Source organism: Clinocottus analis, unplaced genomic scaffold, assembly GCF_023055335.1.
Source record: "Clinocottus analis isolate CAN_PGR_092001 unplaced genomic scaffold, fCliAna1.0.p SCAF_8, whole genome shotgun sequence".
Lineage (NCBI taxonomy): Eukaryota > Metazoa > Chordata > Actinopteri > Perciformes > Cottidae > Clinocottus > Clinocottus analis.
Window position 1 is genome coordinate 648,299 of NW_027176240.1, and position 17,500 is coordinate 665,798.

A 17,500-nucleotide genomic window follows, 5' to 3' on the forward strand; every position below is an offset into this window, starting at 1 on the left:
GTCATCTCAGTGAGTGTAAAAAAACTGGCTTTATGGACTCAAAAAGCCGCTGAATTATGAATGTGGTTGGGGGAGGACTTTGAATCCGGCAGTCAGTAAAGAATGTTCAGTTTCCTTTCCTCTGCGTCGTTACTCTCTTCCTCTCCTTTCACTCTCCTCTGTTTCTCCATCTCATTAACATCTGTCATGTCATTTTCCACTTCTTGTTCCCAGTTTATTTTTATTGAAACTCCTTCCTGTTCGGAAGAGATTTTCAGACACAAATGGAAACTGCTCCTCATCAACTGCTCACATTAAAATGTGGCATCCCCCAAGGTTCAACGTAAGGCCCCTTTTTATTCTCAGTATATTTGCCTCTCCTTGAACATCACTCACTAGTTTCTCACGTTTAACAGGTAAAAAGTTATTTTTGTTTTATTGTGATTGTTGTTGCAGATTCTGATTCTTTAGGTCATAATCTTTCTGATCATAACTGCTCATATTCATGCTGGATGATCATAGTTATGATCAACATTTGGTATAAAAGCAGCTAAATTCTGAAAGAAATCCTATAAAACAACAAGTATTAGAACTCATTCGGGGTTCATACGACTACTTGAACATGGGAAACAGAAGGAAAAAACGACCCCCATGAGGGTCTATTGTGCTTTCAAGGTTTGTCCATCTCTTTCTCTCTCTCCACATTAACGAGGCGGCTCAGAATTGGGGCAGTAAATGCTTCAGCCTGAGAGAGAGAGACAGACGAGGCTTTGTGTCGTCCAGCGCCAGAAGATCCACTGAGGAGGTTCTGTCAATGCTCAGCGAGACAGAAACAAACATGTCCGACAAGCGGCCGGCGGCCACCACCACCTCTCTCTCTCTCTCTCTGGCAGGCAAACCAGCTCAACCCGGTGTTATTTGGTGGGGAAAATGTTTCTGGACCACAAGTTGCATTTCTCAACAGGAAGCGGTGGACATCCTATTGGGCAACACAAGCTTGTTGTCAACTGGAGCTGCAGATTGGGAGCGTCAGGAATTTCAGGTTTCTGCCCTCGACCCGCTGCACCTTTTAGCGTGCAGGCAAACAGTCATTATGGTTTTAATTGTTTTGTACAGCATGTTGGAGCTTTTCACAGATGTGACCGCTGGATGCAAAGAGAAAAATAAACCTTTCTATCAATGACAACGCATAAAGAAATCAGATGATCTGAACATTTAAATCTTGGAAAAAGTGTTTATCCTTCATATTATGTGATTAGTCAACTCATGAATATGTCATAAGTTGTTGATAAATGGATTTTGCATGACTCCTGGTCCAATCAGTCACCATGTTTTGGTAAATATTGGATAATAACTGATGTATACAGCCCTAGTTAATAAGATACTATAATTATAGCAACAACTGGGTCAAATGGCAGTGAAGCAACAAAAGGCATCATAAATAAACAATGTATAAAAAACAGTAGATATGAAGGATTGATTTTACAACATTTGACACATGAAATATTAATATTGCACACAAATGAATAAATGCAATGTCAGTTGTGGGAGTGTCTGTGGTGAGCCGTGTTTGGCTGTAATTGTAAATGATTACCTAACTATTAATGAAGCAACCAAACACAACTTGTAAAACCAGAAGAGCGCCTGGTCACAAAGTGCTGTGAGATAAATCTCCAGCTCACGCAAGGATTTAATGAATGAGGAAGAAAATAAGACATTACGCAATATTAGTCTGAGCTATTTTCACGTCTTCAGACCTAAAATAATCCTCAAAATTAAACAACCTGAGAAGGAACGCATTGAATTGTCCAAATCAAGACAAGTAGAGTCTCATGGAGCCGGTTTACATGCTGCTGATATGTAAAAGTTTCATCTTATCGGGATGGAAAAGCTTCAGAAAAACCACAGATAAAGAAGCCACACAAGCCTCTGGTCACATGACGGCCGTCACGTGACAGCAAAACCGTCACATGTGGAAAACCATCTTACGTTTTAATGAATCCACCGACTAGCTAACGCATAGCTGTGTCCAATCCGATCTAAATGAGAACAGCGAGCATCGAACGCAGAACGTACTTTAATTAAAGAAGAGAACAGACTCTCTCAGGGGTTTGAACCGCCGGCTGCAGAGCAACGCTCATGCAACTTCTGTGCATTCGGACTGACTCGGGTCGCTCCCCCTGGATCGAGACCCACCAGGTAGAGTTTACGCTTTATTGTACAGACTCTCTGAAACCCGTTCAAGCCGACACAAAACACTGAAACTCAAGTGTTCAGGGAAACTAGAACATCAGCTTCTTCTTTCATCGACTGTAAAACAAGACACGGGGCTTTAAACTTGGGCTTTTATAAGAATCGGTGTAAGTTACTTTCCTGCACGACACAATATTGGAACGTTGGCGCTCCTCAAAAGAGAGATGTTCATAATTACTTATGTAGAGTAGATGAAAGATGGAAAATTCAGGTTGTCTTCTCGTGGAATCAGACGACACATCGTTCCCGCTTTTCAAGATGCAAACTGGGTCGGTTTAGACATTAAACATACTGTATTTTATTTATTTTTCCATTTATTTGCATTGCAAATATGTTATAAATTGCATACTAGTGAGTGTTTGTGTTGGAACAATGCTTTATCAATGATAAGTGTTTATTGATGCACTAAAGTGTTACCAAATTTTCTTTGCAGATGTCAGGACTTTTTCTCTGTAATACATCTATAACACATCAGTTCATAAAACATGAATACAATAAATATAATGAACAGGTATGATAGATAATGAAGATTTTATACATCCCAATTCAGAACTGTCGAGTTCTAAGTCATAACCTTTTAGATTCAAGTCTTTTAGATTCCAAATGTAATGACATTCGTGTCTCCGGCTGTCGTTTTCAAGCTGCACTTTTATTTTGCATGCAGCAATTTGTTTGTTCCGACTTGCATGACGTAGTTGTGTGATCATGAAGATAAGCTTCACCTGCTTCACCTGCTCCTCCACTGAGCTCTCTAAGCTCCTCTCCTGGTCAGACATTGAAACCAGTTCAACACTGGACTCATAGCTGGATCTGGCTTTACTTATTCATACTCCTTCTCCCACTGTGTCGACAGAGTACAGACCAGCTTGTACGACTCTCGTTACATTCAGGTGACCTCTAGTCCACCTCGCTGAACGGCACGAGAGCGGCGAGGATGGCGAGCAGAGGGTTCGTAGTGGAAACGGCTTCATTGGAGCCCAATAGCCCCAATGGAGCCATTGAAGCCACTGGGCTCCATTGACCTCGCCTGAATGTTCTCTGTTCTAAACCCTCTCTAACTTTGTTCTGCTTCACTTTAACAAAGTCAACCTTTGCAGAGAGAATGTTCACGTGTTGAATGTTCACGTGTTGAATGTTCACGTGTTGAATGTTCACGTGTTGAACGTTCACGTGTTGTGTTATGGTTTGTTAGAGTTGTGACTTTACAGCTGCATCATTTGAAACTAATAATCATCCTGAAAGTCATTTTTTTATCGTTGGACCTGAAACCTTTTCATTTCTTTCTGTCTGTCATCTTCATTTCCTCTTAACCAGAAACATACAGAGTGTCACATGTTTCCTTTCATTATAACACAACATTATTCAAACAGCCTTCATGGCTGCAGAGACACACACGTTTTAGTTTGGGGAGGACATTTTAGAGGAAAGGGCCTAAAAATAGTTGAGTTTTAAAAAGTGATGACAATCATTTAACACAATTCTTGTTTTTTTGGTCAACTTATGGCCGGTTTGTTCAACTCGAGGCGACGAACACTTTGCAAAGTAATAAAACAAGTTTGTCTCTAATGATTATTGTTCTACAACGATCGTGTCAAAAGGTCCTTTGCTCCTTGAAAAAAATCGACCTTTCAACCCCGAGCTCATCGTCCCCCCGGTGAACAATCTCTCTCTGCGCTGAACTTCTTTCGCCTCGCTGGGTTAAATATTAACGATGCTGAAACTGCAGCTCGTTCTAACGTGCCGCTTGTGTTCACCGACGGCGGCGAAGGCCCCCTGAACCCCAGCGGAGCGTGTCATCGCATCACCGCCGGCTCCGGCGGGACTCGAACCCCTCAGGACCGACAGAGTGCGTTTGTGAACTAGTTCACACTCCGTGCGCTCCAGCGGTATTCCACACGGACGGAACAAATGGGACACAAGGGACGCGTTGTTCCCTGCAGCACGCCGCCCAGCTGACGAGGAAGATGTGCGACAGGCGTGGCGAATAAATAAATTAAATAAACAACATGCCGTGCAAAGGAAAACAGATTCTGTCTGCACGACACGTATGATATTTTTAGTTATATTTTAGCTGTTGTTTTTAATCAAAACCTTTTTTTACTTGGTTAATATTCTTTACTGTGCATTACTTATTTGAAATACTTTGATTTGTTTTACTATGTCTCTCATTTGGACTTTGTGCGCTGCTGTAACTCTGTAAATTTCCGCTTTGAGGGACTAATAAAGTATTATCTACCCTTATCTTATCTTATTGATAAATGAAAGAAAGGTTTTCCCACTCGCAGCGTTAGGGCAAAAACAAACAAAAAAAAATCCACTTAAATATGATTAAATTAAAAAGCTCTTTTTTCTTAAGAAACTGTCCTGTAACTGGTTAAAACAGCAGTTTGTTGCACAATGCGTGTTAAAGGTCACAAGTGACTCACTTTTACTACTTTAGAGTCTGGAAAATACTTTCACACGAGCCGACAGCGTGATTTATAATTCTTCAATAAATCAGGTGAATGATTGACTCTCTCGCCAACTAATCGCCCAGAAACCAGAGTGGAGAAATTTGACGGTGCGTGACGAGGAGACGGTGACGTTGAAGTGGAAAGCAGTGAGCCGTCGTTTAAAAATTAAAAAAAACTGTGACTCTCACGAGTTTGGGACACGAGATTTTCAGACACAAAAAGGAAACTGCTCACATTAAAATGTGGCGTCCCACAAGGTTTGACGTAAGGCCCCTTTTTATTCTCGACACATTTGCCTCCCCTTGGACATCACTCACTTTTTTCTCACGTTCAACAGGTAAAAAGTAATTTTTTTAATAGGGATATGCGTTTTCTCACACATACGCACAAACAAAACCTGGGTGAACTGGACTTACCGAGTCCTCTGGAGGTCTTTGTATCTTGATCCACTCTAGCGACGGACCCTTCACCTGCAGAAATCTGTGGAAGAGATTCTTGAAGCCCTCAAAGTCTTTTCTGGACACCTGCAAACCACAAGAACTGCAGTGAAACCTTTATTCATCTCAGGCATGAGTAACACACTTTCTATGAACTAGGATCAATTAATAACATATAATATAGTGTGTGTGTGTGTGTATATGTATATATGTGTATGTATAAATGTATTTAATATATATATATATATATATATATATATATATATATATATATATATATATATATATATATATTTTGTATGCTTACACATTTTTTTATAATTGATTTTGAATGTGTAATAAAAGCAGAACAATCCATTACCAGAGGGTCACTCATCTGGGATCTATTTGCACTGGAAATCTGCCTGGTTGCACAACCAGTGTGTGACAGAGTGTGTACTCTCCAGCTGTGTGTGTGTGTGTGTGTGTGTGTGCACACGGCGTCGTTGCTCGCTCGGCAACTCGTGTACAAAGACCGTTACTGTGAACACACTTGAGTCAAAGTGTGTGTGACTAACTTCCATTCGTTTTTCTTTTCTCGTTCCATCTTTTAGCGAGGGCCTGGTTAACGTCTGACAGAGCCTGAGTTTGTACACGTGTGTATGTGTGTGTGTGTGTGTGTGTGTGTGTGTGTGTGTGTGCGCGCTTGTACGTGTGTGTACACGTGTGTGTGTGTCAAACGATCTGTAGCGGCAGCTTCGTCTCAACGTCTACGATCTCTATACATCGAAGTAGAAACAGATGAAACGATGCTAGTATCTGATGAATGTGCGACCAGAACTCCTTCTTGACCAATCCACATGGCTCTCTCTCTCTGTCTGTCTCTCTCTCCCTCTGTCTCTCTCTCCCTCTCTCTCTCTGTCTACTGATACAACACATTGCGATGCGGGTCGACAAAACAGCTGTTTGCAATTTCGTGGCGTGTACTTGGTGTGTGTGTGTGTGTGTCCGTCCGGCGTGGAGGCGGAGCCCCCGTTGGCACGACGCTACAGTATGTGTCACTTTTGTGTTCTTCCAGCGTTTGTGTGTGACCCGACACACCCCTCCAAATCACAACCAGATGGTCGGTAGAGAGAGAGAGAGAGAGAGAGAGAGAGCGAGAGAGAGAGAGAGAGAGAGAGAGAGAGAGAGAGCGAGAGCCTGCTGCTGCACCTCTTGCTCGGCGCCCTCGGCGGTGTCCAGCAGCTTCTCCAGCTCCGTGTGCATGGAGCTCTCCAGCTGCTGCCGCATCATTTCCTGGAACTGAGCCATCCCTCCGTCGGCCACGCCTTTGCTCAGACCTGACCGGGGCGAGAGAGAGCGAGAGAGAGAGGTTTCACACAGCTGCCAGCAAATACAGGAATTCTGACACATCGTTCTTTACTCAAAAACATCTGCCTCTGACCACGAGGTTGCATCACAGAAACACGAAAAACACCCAAAACTGTGTTTGCTATGGAAAAGTAGAGCGGACTTCTCGTTTTTTTCATGCTTTATGATATTTCCAAGAAACTTATGAGCAAATCTCTGGTAAAACATAAGATTTGAAGCGATGGAGAAACTCAGTTTTTTACTAATCACATGACCGTTACGTAACGGTGTCTCTTTAGTGGAGGACAGCCCTGTGTGAAAGGCCAGGAAACTGAATCCAGAGCAATCAGATTCATCAATAAAAGGTCATTTTCGTGGCCTCGTCAATTAGTTGACTAATGGGGTGTTTTTGGGCATCGTTATCTGAGGTTTCTTCAGTCGTTTTGTGTGCTTTTGTGTGATTATTCGTGGGGAAACTCTGTAACTGATCACATGAATGTTACTGAACTCAGATGTTCTTCTGCCCGAAGAAACACTTAAGGAATGTTCAAGCAAAAAAAGAAAAAAAAAGGGAAAACATTTAATGTTTCCAGGCTCTTAAAATGTGAGAATTGGCTGCTTTTCTTGTTCTTGCATTGTTGCAAAATCGAATACTCGGTCGCTGTTTCATTGCTCGTTCTCCTGCGGTCACCATCCGGCTGTGGAGGTTGGTAATCTCGGGCATCATCGTTTAGTACTCTGGTTATCAGAAGCCTTCGAGGACGTCGGGCCGTTAAATATAATGCACGTGTCAAGGTTCAAAATCTGAAACGCAGAGCAGATGTTCGGGTGTGTATCTCCCTCTACTAGGAGTTTTAATGCATCTTTAACGAGTAAAAACTCACACTAAATATGTTTTTTTAAAAAGGTAGTTGAGCAATCTCAAATATCAATATTTAGCCTCAGAAAAAGTAAAAATGCATAAAACGTATTGATGAGAAGACTATTTATGGGCGATACTTTATGTCCGATACCGTTAAAGACGCCTCACTGCCTTTCAGATTTCCTCTCTTTAGATATCGGGGTATACAGTGACATCATCGGGGTAACTTTACTACATTCCTGCGTCCGGCACACTCACCAAAAAAACAAGAAAGAAACCTGAAACAACAGGATGAGACAAACTCCCCATGGATGGACAACGACGGCAGAAGGAAATGAAAACCAGATCCACATCACAGGTAACAGCTTTCTGGGTAACTTTCACTTTTTATCATCAAGGGCAGATTTAAAGCTGGTGACTCACAGTGTTAAATATCCAATAATCCACTGCTTTAAGGATTTATTACACTGGAAAACTGCTTGGTTGTCTTCTAAAGACCTAAAAGCGATTCGTGGACTGGTTTCAGGACTCATGGGGGGTTTTCTTAGCGTGTATTTATGGGAGAAATGTTTAATTACTAACAGGCCAGTTGATTATTTAACCGCAGGGACAGCGGGGCATTTAACAGGAAATGTGCAGAGCTGAAGCATTATCTATTAATAAAAACAGAAGTGGCGGAATAAAAACCAGAGAACACAATTTACAACGGGGAACTTTTTGTCCAAGTTAGTTTGTTAAGTTCCAGCATGGTGGTGTGTTTACGACCCACCTCCACTGCATAGAAGGTGATCATGTGATCACGAGATCAGAGCCAGCAAAACAAAAACATAAGTCGGTGTTTTTGATGATTAAATATATACGATTTGAGACAAATTTTAATCTGAAAATCTTAACCCCATGTTAGATTATTTTATATTTGAAAAATCGAAATAAGTTAGTGAGCAAAAATCCTTTTACATAATCATAATAAAAGCACAGGCACCCCTTTATAGTTGAACATGTAAATCACGTGCACACTTACCTTCTACATAAAGTGACATGTTTACAGCTGCCAGCTTGCCAATACATGCAGTTAAATAATACAAATGAATCCTTCAAAAACAACAAACAAAAATAGAGCTTCAAGGAAAATATCCCCGAAGTGTCATTGAATAAAAGCAATAATTTAAAAAAAAAAATCTAAAGTTTCCTCGGGATGTCCTGGAAGCAGAGTGCTCATGTGTTCACGTGTGTTTTTAAAGTCCATTCACAGATGAAGACGAATGAAACCTCCCCGTCCCTGTTGATCATCGTCATGGAGTCCCGTGAACATGGATCTGCATCGGGATCGGGTCTACGAGGATCCTTTATCGCCTGCCTCTCAGTTTTTCCAGCCCCATTTTTTATTTATTTTTTTACCCGTCGACACGTCACAGTTCCGGTCTGTGCTGCTCTTCTCTTGGCCCCGCCCCTATGCTTCTATACGTTTTATTACCCTTTTTTTCCAGCCCCATTTTTATTTAAACAAATATGTGTGTACACTGCCAACAAATCGAGAGAAACGCAAACTATTGACGCCCAGTGTGCGTGACCTGCGTGACGGGGAACTTCACGAATGATGGGCGGTGTGTGTGTATGTGTGTGTGCGTGTGTGTGTCAGGAAAAACACTGAACGCCCCTTCAAGCGTGTGCTTCCTTCATAATGTAACCGCTAACTAAACCATAAAGATAACGGGAATTTACGACGGTGCCCTAAACGCCACACGGAGGTTAAACGACATCGTTTGCAAAGGACAGAAAAAAACGACCGTTGACGGGAAAAAAACACCAACCGTCGACATTTAAAAAAAGAAAGAAAAAGAAGCGACCATTGACGTGACGGTCACGAGCTCCACTCGCTTTTGGGGGGAAACCTTGATACCGTGAGGAGGCAAAGAGGTGGACCGTCATTATAAAGCCGTGTCCTTACTGTGTGACTTGTAGGAGGCTGGCGAAGAAAAGGCGATGGGGGTCGGCCTGGTCCTGCGGGTCTGAACCGAACCACCACAGCAGTCCCGTAGAGGAGAGAAACGCACGCGCACACGCACACACACACACACACACACACACACACACACACACACACACACACACACACACACACACACACACACACAACCAAATATATATTTATATATTTAATAGGTAAGCTTCAAACCTACTGGCTTCTGTTTCCAGTCGACAGCACAGTTTGTTTTTTTTAATAAAGATAAATAAAGAAAAAAACTGCTCAAGACTGAAAGAAAGGGCATTTGTCTGAAGCGATGTTAGACAACGGTGTCATTCCAGCCAATGGGATCGTCGCAAAAAGACGGCAGCCAATGAAAAGGCTGTTTTCCCGTGATGCGGAATGTTGACAACCAATAGAATTCTGCAACGTGCGATAGCTTTCTGACATTTCCGGGATAAAGAATGCAAATGAAAGTGTCGTAAAATTCCACAAGAAAACCCTAATATTTCCTTCTGACCTTTGTTTTGGTGTAAGGGCTTTAAAGTACCCGTTAATCTTTTGAAGTACATACATATTAGTATCACACTGACGGGGCAGCATTCAGATTTAACCCATTCATGTTGGAATAGTGGATGTTTCTAGTAGACCAGTCCTTTTTAAATGATCAAGCTCCTTTCAGTGACTTTACCATACAGTATATATATAATAATTCATGATGCTGCTGGGAGGGCAAAATAAAAAAGAGAAACTAGGACATACTGCCCCTGCCTGGCGAAACCGTCTCACTGGTTGTACTTTAGCTTCTGGAGGTGTACACTATACTTAGTTATCGCTACCGGCAAATACAAATATATAATTTCACAATCTCTACATTGGTTCATCTGATTTTTTTCCACCTAAATGTCCAAAATATTTAAGGATCTCTGCTACAAAATACACTGTTCATGTAAGCGTCAACTGAACATTTGTTGTACCCACAGGATAAACAGTACACTGGTGCAGAAACGTCAAGGAAAACTAAGTTTGTATGTCTATGCTTGTAAATATGAAAGTTAGCAAAGCTGAAGCTTTTATTGGCACAACCTGGAAGAGAGGCGGTCAACTTCTGGCATAACTGTCATATCCAACATGTACTGTCTCTGAGAAATGAGCCAACTATAGAGAAGCGAGGTCCATTTCAACACACTGATACACCTGCAGACAATTTAAAGTCACCAATTCATCCAACATGCACACTGCTGGACTGTTGCAGTAACTTCCTTTAGAAAACTTGAACCCTGGACCTGGTGAACCGGCAACTGCTTTGGTGTATTGTGAAGAAATAAATAAAAACACAACTGTTTAATGTTTTATTGTTTAGCTTTCAAAGTGATCCATTCCAGTTTTTGAGGACTTTAGTGCATCGATGACTAAACACATGTAACAACCATTCAGAGAGAAAGACGTATTGGGAAAATAGCTGGTGACAAATCAGGTGGACTTTCAGTGGACGTGGTACACGTAAGGGTGGAGTTGTACTTGTGCGTCAGAAGGAAACCACCACACCCCTCGCCGGCCAATCACGTCTCTCGCTTGGCATCTCCGTAGCTACGCGCATAGGATTAGTTTACACACCTCCCAACGCACAAGTATAAATGTAACTTTACACTCATAAACACTGACTCACTCCCTCCCTCTCACACACACACACATACATACACACAAACGGGTGGAGTGCTTCATCACAAGCGTGCGTCTGGAGTTTCGCGTCCGTCTGAGTGTTGGCTGGCCGGCCTCTCGGGGTCTAGTCATACTCCCAGGAAAGTCACTGCCGTGTCCCTCTCCTCGATCAGCTCCGCTGCCGTGGCGTTCATCTTGGATTGGGAGAACTCGTTGATGGCGAGGCCGTCCACGATCTTCCAGGTCTTGTCCTGAGGAGACGGAATACTTTCAGACGCGGCGGCTTCCAGAGCAACACGAGCGCAGGACAAACTGTCTATTAGAAGAGTTTAAAAAACATCCTGAAGGGCGCAGTCTCACCTTGATCTGGACCGGGAATGAGTAGATGAGGTCTTCTGGGACTCCATAGGAGTTACCAGAGGAGTAAACACCCATGGAGATGAACTCTCCCTGAGAAAGAAAAGAAAAGAGACATTGGTTAAAACTAGGTTCACCATAATGTAGTAAATAAACATGCTGTATAGAAGAAGATTAGAAACTAGAGAATGAGACAAACTCATGTTTACAATGTTTACTGAGGGAATACATCAAGAGAGAAGAAGAGTCATTTATATAGACTTCTATACAACCAGAGGAGTCGCCCCCGGTGGTCAGGAGAGAGAATGCAGGATTTAGACCCTGCGGCGTTTGCTTCCCTCTCAACCTCAATTTTCAGGATAATTTCTCCAATTTAAGTATAGTCTTTGTTGGGACTACTGAGCAGGCCCTGCCACCTCACAAAGACTGCAACATGAATAAATATGGCGTCTACCTCGGGGGTGCCCGACCAGATGTCCCTCATGTGGTCACAGATGGCCTTGGCTGCAGACATGGCGCTGGACAGCTTCCTGGCCTTGATGACCGCAGCGCCTCTCTGCTGCACAGTCTGCAACACGGGGACACAAGTTGCCGGTTTCAGCAGCTATCGAATGCAAAATGCATCTCACAGTTTCAACAGATCACAGTCAACGTTCCCGGACTCACAGCGATGAAGTCTCCTTTGAGCCAGGCGTCGTCCTTCACCGCCTCGAAGCAGGCGAGCTCGCTGCCGGACATGTTGACCAGGCAGTGGTGCACGTCCGGGTACTGGGTGGACGAGTGGTTGCCCCAGATGATCACGTTCCTCACGTGGGTGGCGGGGACGCCACAGCGCATCGCCACCTGGAACATCCAGGTTCCACCAATCACACTGAGAAGCTTTTAACTTGTAAAGAAGAGAGTAGAAATGCCGACGCACACTAGAGGACGCACACTAGAGGACGCACACTAGAGGAACACTAGGAGGGCGCACCTGAGAGCGAGCCCTGTTGTGGTCCAGGCGGGTGAGGCAGGAGAAGTTCTCTTTGGGGATGGAGGGAGCAGACTTGGCTGCAATCAGACAGTTGGTGTTGGCCGGGTTTCCTACAACCAGCACCTGCAAACACACACACACACACACACACACACACACACACACACACAAAGAAACACAATTATAGAAAATAAAAGGTCATATCAGGGGCCACGAGAAAAGAAAATAGAAACAAAAACAATCAAATAGAAGAAAAATATGCAAGTGTAAGAACAAGCCAACAGAAAAGTCTAATTCTTTTGTGAATTTAGTGAAAGCGTTAGTTGAAGAAATTAAATTCCTCCTTATTGTTTGTTTTATTTATATATTAAGATGATTATTTTTTTTGTGGATGTGATAAACGTAAAGTTCATTATTTAAGTTAAAGAAAAAGGGGGTAGGAAGGAATAAATAAATATAAAAAAATAATAAATAAAAATAAAATGTTTACTTCAGTCCTTTGTGAAATGTTTGAGATTTTGCTGTATACATTTACTTCTTAAACATGTTAAATGCAAAATAAAGCAAAGTAATCTAAAATACTTTTATAATGATATATGCAATATGCTCAATATCATAAAAAAGGGACACAAAAGTTAATAAAAATGCGCGCAGCATGTTCAAGTCTGGGGAACATTTCTGCACTTTAACTACTGAACGCAGCAGCCGCGAGCAGAATATCTTTCTTTTAAAGGTCATCTGCGGTCGTGTCGGCGCACGCCTCCAGCTGCCTCCTGGCCGTCGGTACCTTCACGGTCTTCTTGGCGTACTTCTCCAGCGCCGCGCCCTGACTCTTGAAGATTGCCACGTTGGCCTTGAGCAGGTCCTTCCTCTCCATGCCGTCCCTCCGGGGCATGGAGCCCACCAAGATGGCCGCGTCCAGGTCCTTGAAGGCCATGTCCTCCTTGTCGGTGGGGACGATGTCTGCGGACGGGAGTGAAACAAAAAAGAGGGGAAAAAATAAATGAAATAAATCACTTCTGGTGCAGATTCATGAGTTCATTCAGACGTACACTACTGTTCAAAAGTTTGGGGTCACTTTGAAATTTCCTTATTTTTCAAAGAAAAGCACTGATTTTATTCAATGAATATGACATGAAATGAATCAGAAATACACTCTCTACATTGTTGATGTGGTAAAAGATTATTGAAATAACTACATAGTGTACAGAGGCCCATTTCCAGCAGCTATCATTGTGTTTGATCATCACCTTAAAAGACTAATGGATGAGGAGAAAACCCGTAAAAACCCTTGAAAATTATTTTAAAAACATTTTCTGGGAGAAAAATACCCCTTGAAAACACTTACAAAAATAACTTTGAAAAAAACAAAAAAACAACAACTTCAAAACCTGTGAAAACCCTTAAAAATTCGTTTAAAAAATAAAATAAAAACATTTATAAAAAAATTTAAAAAATCTTGAAAGCCCTTACAAAAAACCTTTCCAAAAAATACTTAAAACCCTTAAAAAACTGTTTCAAGGTCTGGATTCAGGATCTGGAGCTTCACATTTGTGGGTTCATTAAACTCTCAAAACAGCCAGAAAAAGAGGATTTTCATGTGAAACTCTCTGTTCTGGTTCTTAGACATGAAGGATGTTCAATGCCACAACTTGCCGAGAAACTGTTCATTTGTCTGGGCGACCCCAACCTTTTGAGCGGTAGTGTAGAGTCTGATGTTTTGCTAAATTTCCCCCTAAAAATTGACACCATTATTTTTTGTGTTCAGCTGAAAATTAAAAAAAGACAAAAATAGCACCGCTAAAGACTTCTGTGTGTCATTAGCACATTATTTTGGGCAGGCCCTTTCATGTTCCTAACCATCCCGTGTGTAATTGTCGAGCCGTCTGCAACAAAAGAAACAGGTTCTTGACGGTTAGGGAATTTGTGCGAACTTCAATCGAGTAGAAAAACTTTACTGGCGTTGCGTTCACGAGCCCCAGCGGGACGGTTCTCGTCGTAAACAGAACATCTCATTTCTAAAAACCAGCCGAGCTTTCGGGACGCATCTCGGCGCCCGCGGCGTTGTCTTTGCAGCGCGGCGGGTTAATGCGGGGGGCCTCTCGCACAAAGCAAAGGGACCGCGTCGATTCAAAGGAAACATTCCAGGTCACAAAGGAGACGCCACATAATGGCGCCTCACGACTGCAGCGGCCACAGCGATGACGTCCAAAACAAGGCAACGAGTCGCAACTGTAGAAACATTTTTAAACCAAATGAAGAGGATTTGTCGCCAGCTTTTTAGCAGAAATGCGTGAAATATATTGTGAGGAAATAGATTTGAATTTCTAATACTTCAAAACAGGAGTAGAGCTGCAACATGAAGCATTTTTTGTCCATCTGATATGGTTACTTTTCACTTTAAATAACCGTTTAATGTCGTGGCCACATTACCATGAGCAAAAATTTGTAAATTACAGTAGTGGCCAAGCTATTTTAACACTTAATGAAAAAATACAGCCCTGGTTCCTTAAATCCAATCACAGATGTTTTCTTCTCAGAAGCCAAATGTTGCTTTTATTCATAAATGTAAGGATCTTTTAAATGAAACCGTACGCGACAGCGTCCTTGACGATCACATTTAGAGCTCCTAAACGCTGAAAAATATTTATTTCTTTACAAAACAAGCCGGCATGATGACAGTCAGAAACTCTGATTTTCACCATCATTGGCCGTCGTAAAAGTGTTAATTCATGAACAAAAAGTAAGATATCTTTGTGTGTAAATGAGAACCCTCATGTTATATAATATGTATGATGTGTGAATGCAACAACGACACAAAAACAGCAGTAACGCTGCGATATGTGACGCCAGTGTCCACGTCTTTTCACAGTGTCCCCGTCCCTTGAAGCGTTACCTCTCAGAAGTGGGAGGGAACAGTCCTGCAGCTCCATCACGACGCCTTCCAGGACGGGCAACATGGGCGTGATGTCCAGGAGGAGCAGGACGACCGGCTGGCGGGAGGAAGAAAGAGATGAAGCACTCTTTAAAGCATAACTCACGTGTATTCAGAGTGTAAAGGTTGTCGCCATGTGTCAAACAGATCAGGTGTCGTCTCTTGACTTTCAAAAGTGGGCGAATCGGGTGCAATCTGATCACTTCCCACGGGGGAATGTCACCCCCGAGGAGAACTAAAAACAGCCGTGCGTGTCCTTTGATTCTCAGCTAATGAGATAAGTTCTTTACCTGCTCTTTGCCAAAGACATCTCCCTTGGCGATGCTGAACAGCAGGGAGTAGGCGATCTGCCCGGCAGCACCGGTCACCAGAACTCTGATAGGCTCAGACTGCAGGGAACACAAGATCAGTGTGTGAGAGGCATTGGTTTCACTGTGTGACAGGGAGAGCTTTAATTGTGCCGCGCACGTGGTGTGTCTATTCCTGTCAACAGGCTTTACTAAAGCAGGAGAGAGAGGGGGGAGGAGGTTACTTTAAAAATAGACTTTGCATGCAGGGCTCACTGGTACATAACTAAAAAAAAAACTTAAAAAAAAAAAAAAGGATATACTTAGGTCATCGAGTTCATCGCCATCTTTATTATTCACCCAACAGTGCACTCCTCCTCAACACTATGCTGTGTTATCAAACCGTTAGACACAAGTATGACACGTGTGTGATTTATTATACGAGTTTAAAACAGTTTGGTTGCGTCGTGCCGTGCGCCAGACCACAAGTGTCGTTAAAAAAAACTACTTTCCACAACTTTCTGGAACAAGATTCTGGAATAACTGCGACATTATCTGCGTTAAACGTGCCTTAATGAATTAAAATAATACATGTATTCACTCACCATGTTCACACGATAGTTTGGACTGCTTTCTCTCCCTCTTCTCTCTCTCTGCCACTTCTCGTTCCACACGGAGGTCACTCCTATTTAAGTCCTCAGTGGATCACGACAATTGTAACCGCTTGACGGCAGATTGAATATCCGGGTACTTGTAGTTTTTTTTATAGTCGTGTAGTCCAATTTACAAAATGGCCCATATTTCTTTTAAAGTTTTGTTTGTTTTGTTGAGTTTGTTTAACATGTTATCTATAATGTTTTATTTTATTTATTTTAAATAAAACAAGTAGTAGAGCCCGATCCACACTCCGTACCAGTAGGCGGCGGTACTACACCAATTAGTTTGCCAACCGCCGATAAACCTCCAAGAAGAAGAAAGACGAAGAAGACGAAGAAGAAGAAGAAGAAGTCCCGTTGGCAGTAAAAAGACACGTCGCTATCGGTAATAACAACATTATTTAAGCTTTTTAACATGTTTGGACCGGAAGTGGCTGTTTAATGAGCCACGAGCCCGCCGCTGAGCGCGGCCCCTTTAAAGCGTTCGCTGGCTGTTGCCTAGCGACACCAGCGTACGGCGTGTTTCGTTTGTTTACGTTAGCCGAACCGCTCGCTCGCTGGACGGAGGGTCACGTGACCGACACCACACGCGGTCAGACAGGACCGTTTTTAAAAATGAAAATAAAAAACACAACAACGTGTATTTAGTCGCACAGCTGGTTAAGTTTGGATAGTTAATGTCCGGCGTTCACGAGGAGGAAACGTGGATGACGTCATGTTTGTAGTGACCGTTCGGTGAAACAAACACTGAAGCTGTTTTTATTTTTGCAGTTTTGTGTCTGACTGAAATAATCCAGGTAAGTGGATGATAGTCAAGTTAGTAACCCGTCTCTCCTCTGTGTATCTCTGTGTGTAATACTGTTGTGTGTACAATGCTGTTACTTCGAGAAATAATACTGTGTGTCGTTTTAATCACCTCTATGTCCGTCAAAGACTCATTGTTGATCGTTTGCATGGAATACAGATCAAACGTCAGGAAGTTACTTTTCATCTTCCAGGACAGGACTAAAGTGTTCCTCCCTGCTGTCTTTCTTTTGAGTTGAGAGCACACTTAACCAAACCCAACCTAATCAATTTAATCTAATCTAACCTACCAAACTTAAACAAAACATACTTAACCAAACCTTACCTAAACTAACCGACCAAACATAACCAGACCTGCCAAACTTAATGTAATCTACTTTATTTAACCAACCAAACCCAATTTAACCAACCTAAACTAATCTACCCAACCTAAACCTACCAATTCTAAACAAAACATACTTAACCAAACCCAAACCTACCTAACCTAAACCTACCCAACTTAATCTAATCTACCTAAACTAATATACTAATCCTAATCTATCAAACC

At 42.4% G+C, this 17,500-nt stretch overlaps 3 protein-coding genes across 10 annotated transcripts in view; 1 reads left to right on the forward strand and 2 right to left on the reverse strand.

Annotated features, from left to right (window-relative positions):
- The window catches only part of ugp2b (UDP-glucose pyrophosphorylase 2b), a 17,457-nt gene extending 8,075 nt beyond the window's left edge, over positions 1-9,382 (reverse strand). For 2 of the 3 annotated variants that reach the window (XR_011077061.1, XM_068567205.1), the window contains exons 1-3: positions 8,335-9,229; positions 6,314-6,441; positions 5,102-5,209 (exon numbers count right to left, since the gene is read on the reverse strand). Coding sequence is in view for 2 of the 3 variants with exons in the window: in XM_068567205.1 (XP_068423306.1) it covers positions 5,102-5,209; positions 6,314-6,441; positions 8,335-8,353 (255 nt within the window). In the remaining variant the exon portion in view is untranslated. Of the gene's footprint in view, positions 1-5,101; positions 5,210-6,313; positions 6,442-8,334; positions 9,230-9,261 lie in introns of those variants that run through there. The other variant, XM_068567206.1, reaches the window with a different exon arrangement.
- A 1,235-nt stretch (positions 9,383-10,617) lies between these two features.
- mdh1ab (malate dehydrogenase 1Ab, NAD (soluble)) lies at positions 10,618-16,350 on the reverse strand. Its single transcript, XM_068567207.1, has 9 exons — positions 16,099-16,350; positions 15,497-15,595; positions 15,168-15,264; positions 13,059-13,234; positions 12,272-12,394; positions 11,965-12,141; positions 11,753-11,866; positions 11,302-11,391; positions 10,618-11,192 (listed from the first exon to the last, which is right to left on the reverse strand). Exons 1-9 carry the CDS (start codon positions 16,099-16,101, stop codon positions 11,070-11,072), a joined length of 1,002 nt encoding a protein of 333 aa, XP_068423308.1. The 5' UTR covers positions 16,102-16,350; the 3' UTR covers positions 10,618-11,069.
- Positions 16,284-17,500, forward strand: part of wdpcp (WD repeat containing planar cell polarity effector) — a 63,858-nt gene continuing 62,641 nt past the window's right edge. For 4 of the 6 annotated variants that reach the window (XM_068567198.1, XM_068567202.1, XM_068567203.1 and 1 more), the window contains exon 1: positions 16,751-16,946. The gene's annotated coding sequence lies outside the window, so the exon portion shown is untranslated. Of the gene's footprint in view, positions 16,535-16,750; positions 16,947-17,500 lie in introns of those variants that run through there. The other 2 variants (XM_068567199.1, XM_068567200.1) reach the window with 2 other exon arrangements.

Bases quoted from the DNA above. Each gene is read 5' to 3' on its own strand.
- mdh1ab (XM_068567207.1), bottom strand. The intron at 15,265-15,496 runs GTAAAGAACTTA...TCCTCCCGCCAG, and splicing joins ATGTCTTTGGCAAAGAGCAG to CCGGTCGTCCTGCTCCTCCT. The intron at 11,392-11,752 runs GTAGACGCCATA...TTTCTTTCTCAG, and splicing joins TCTGGTCGGGCACCCCCGAG to GGAGAGTTCATCTCCATGGG.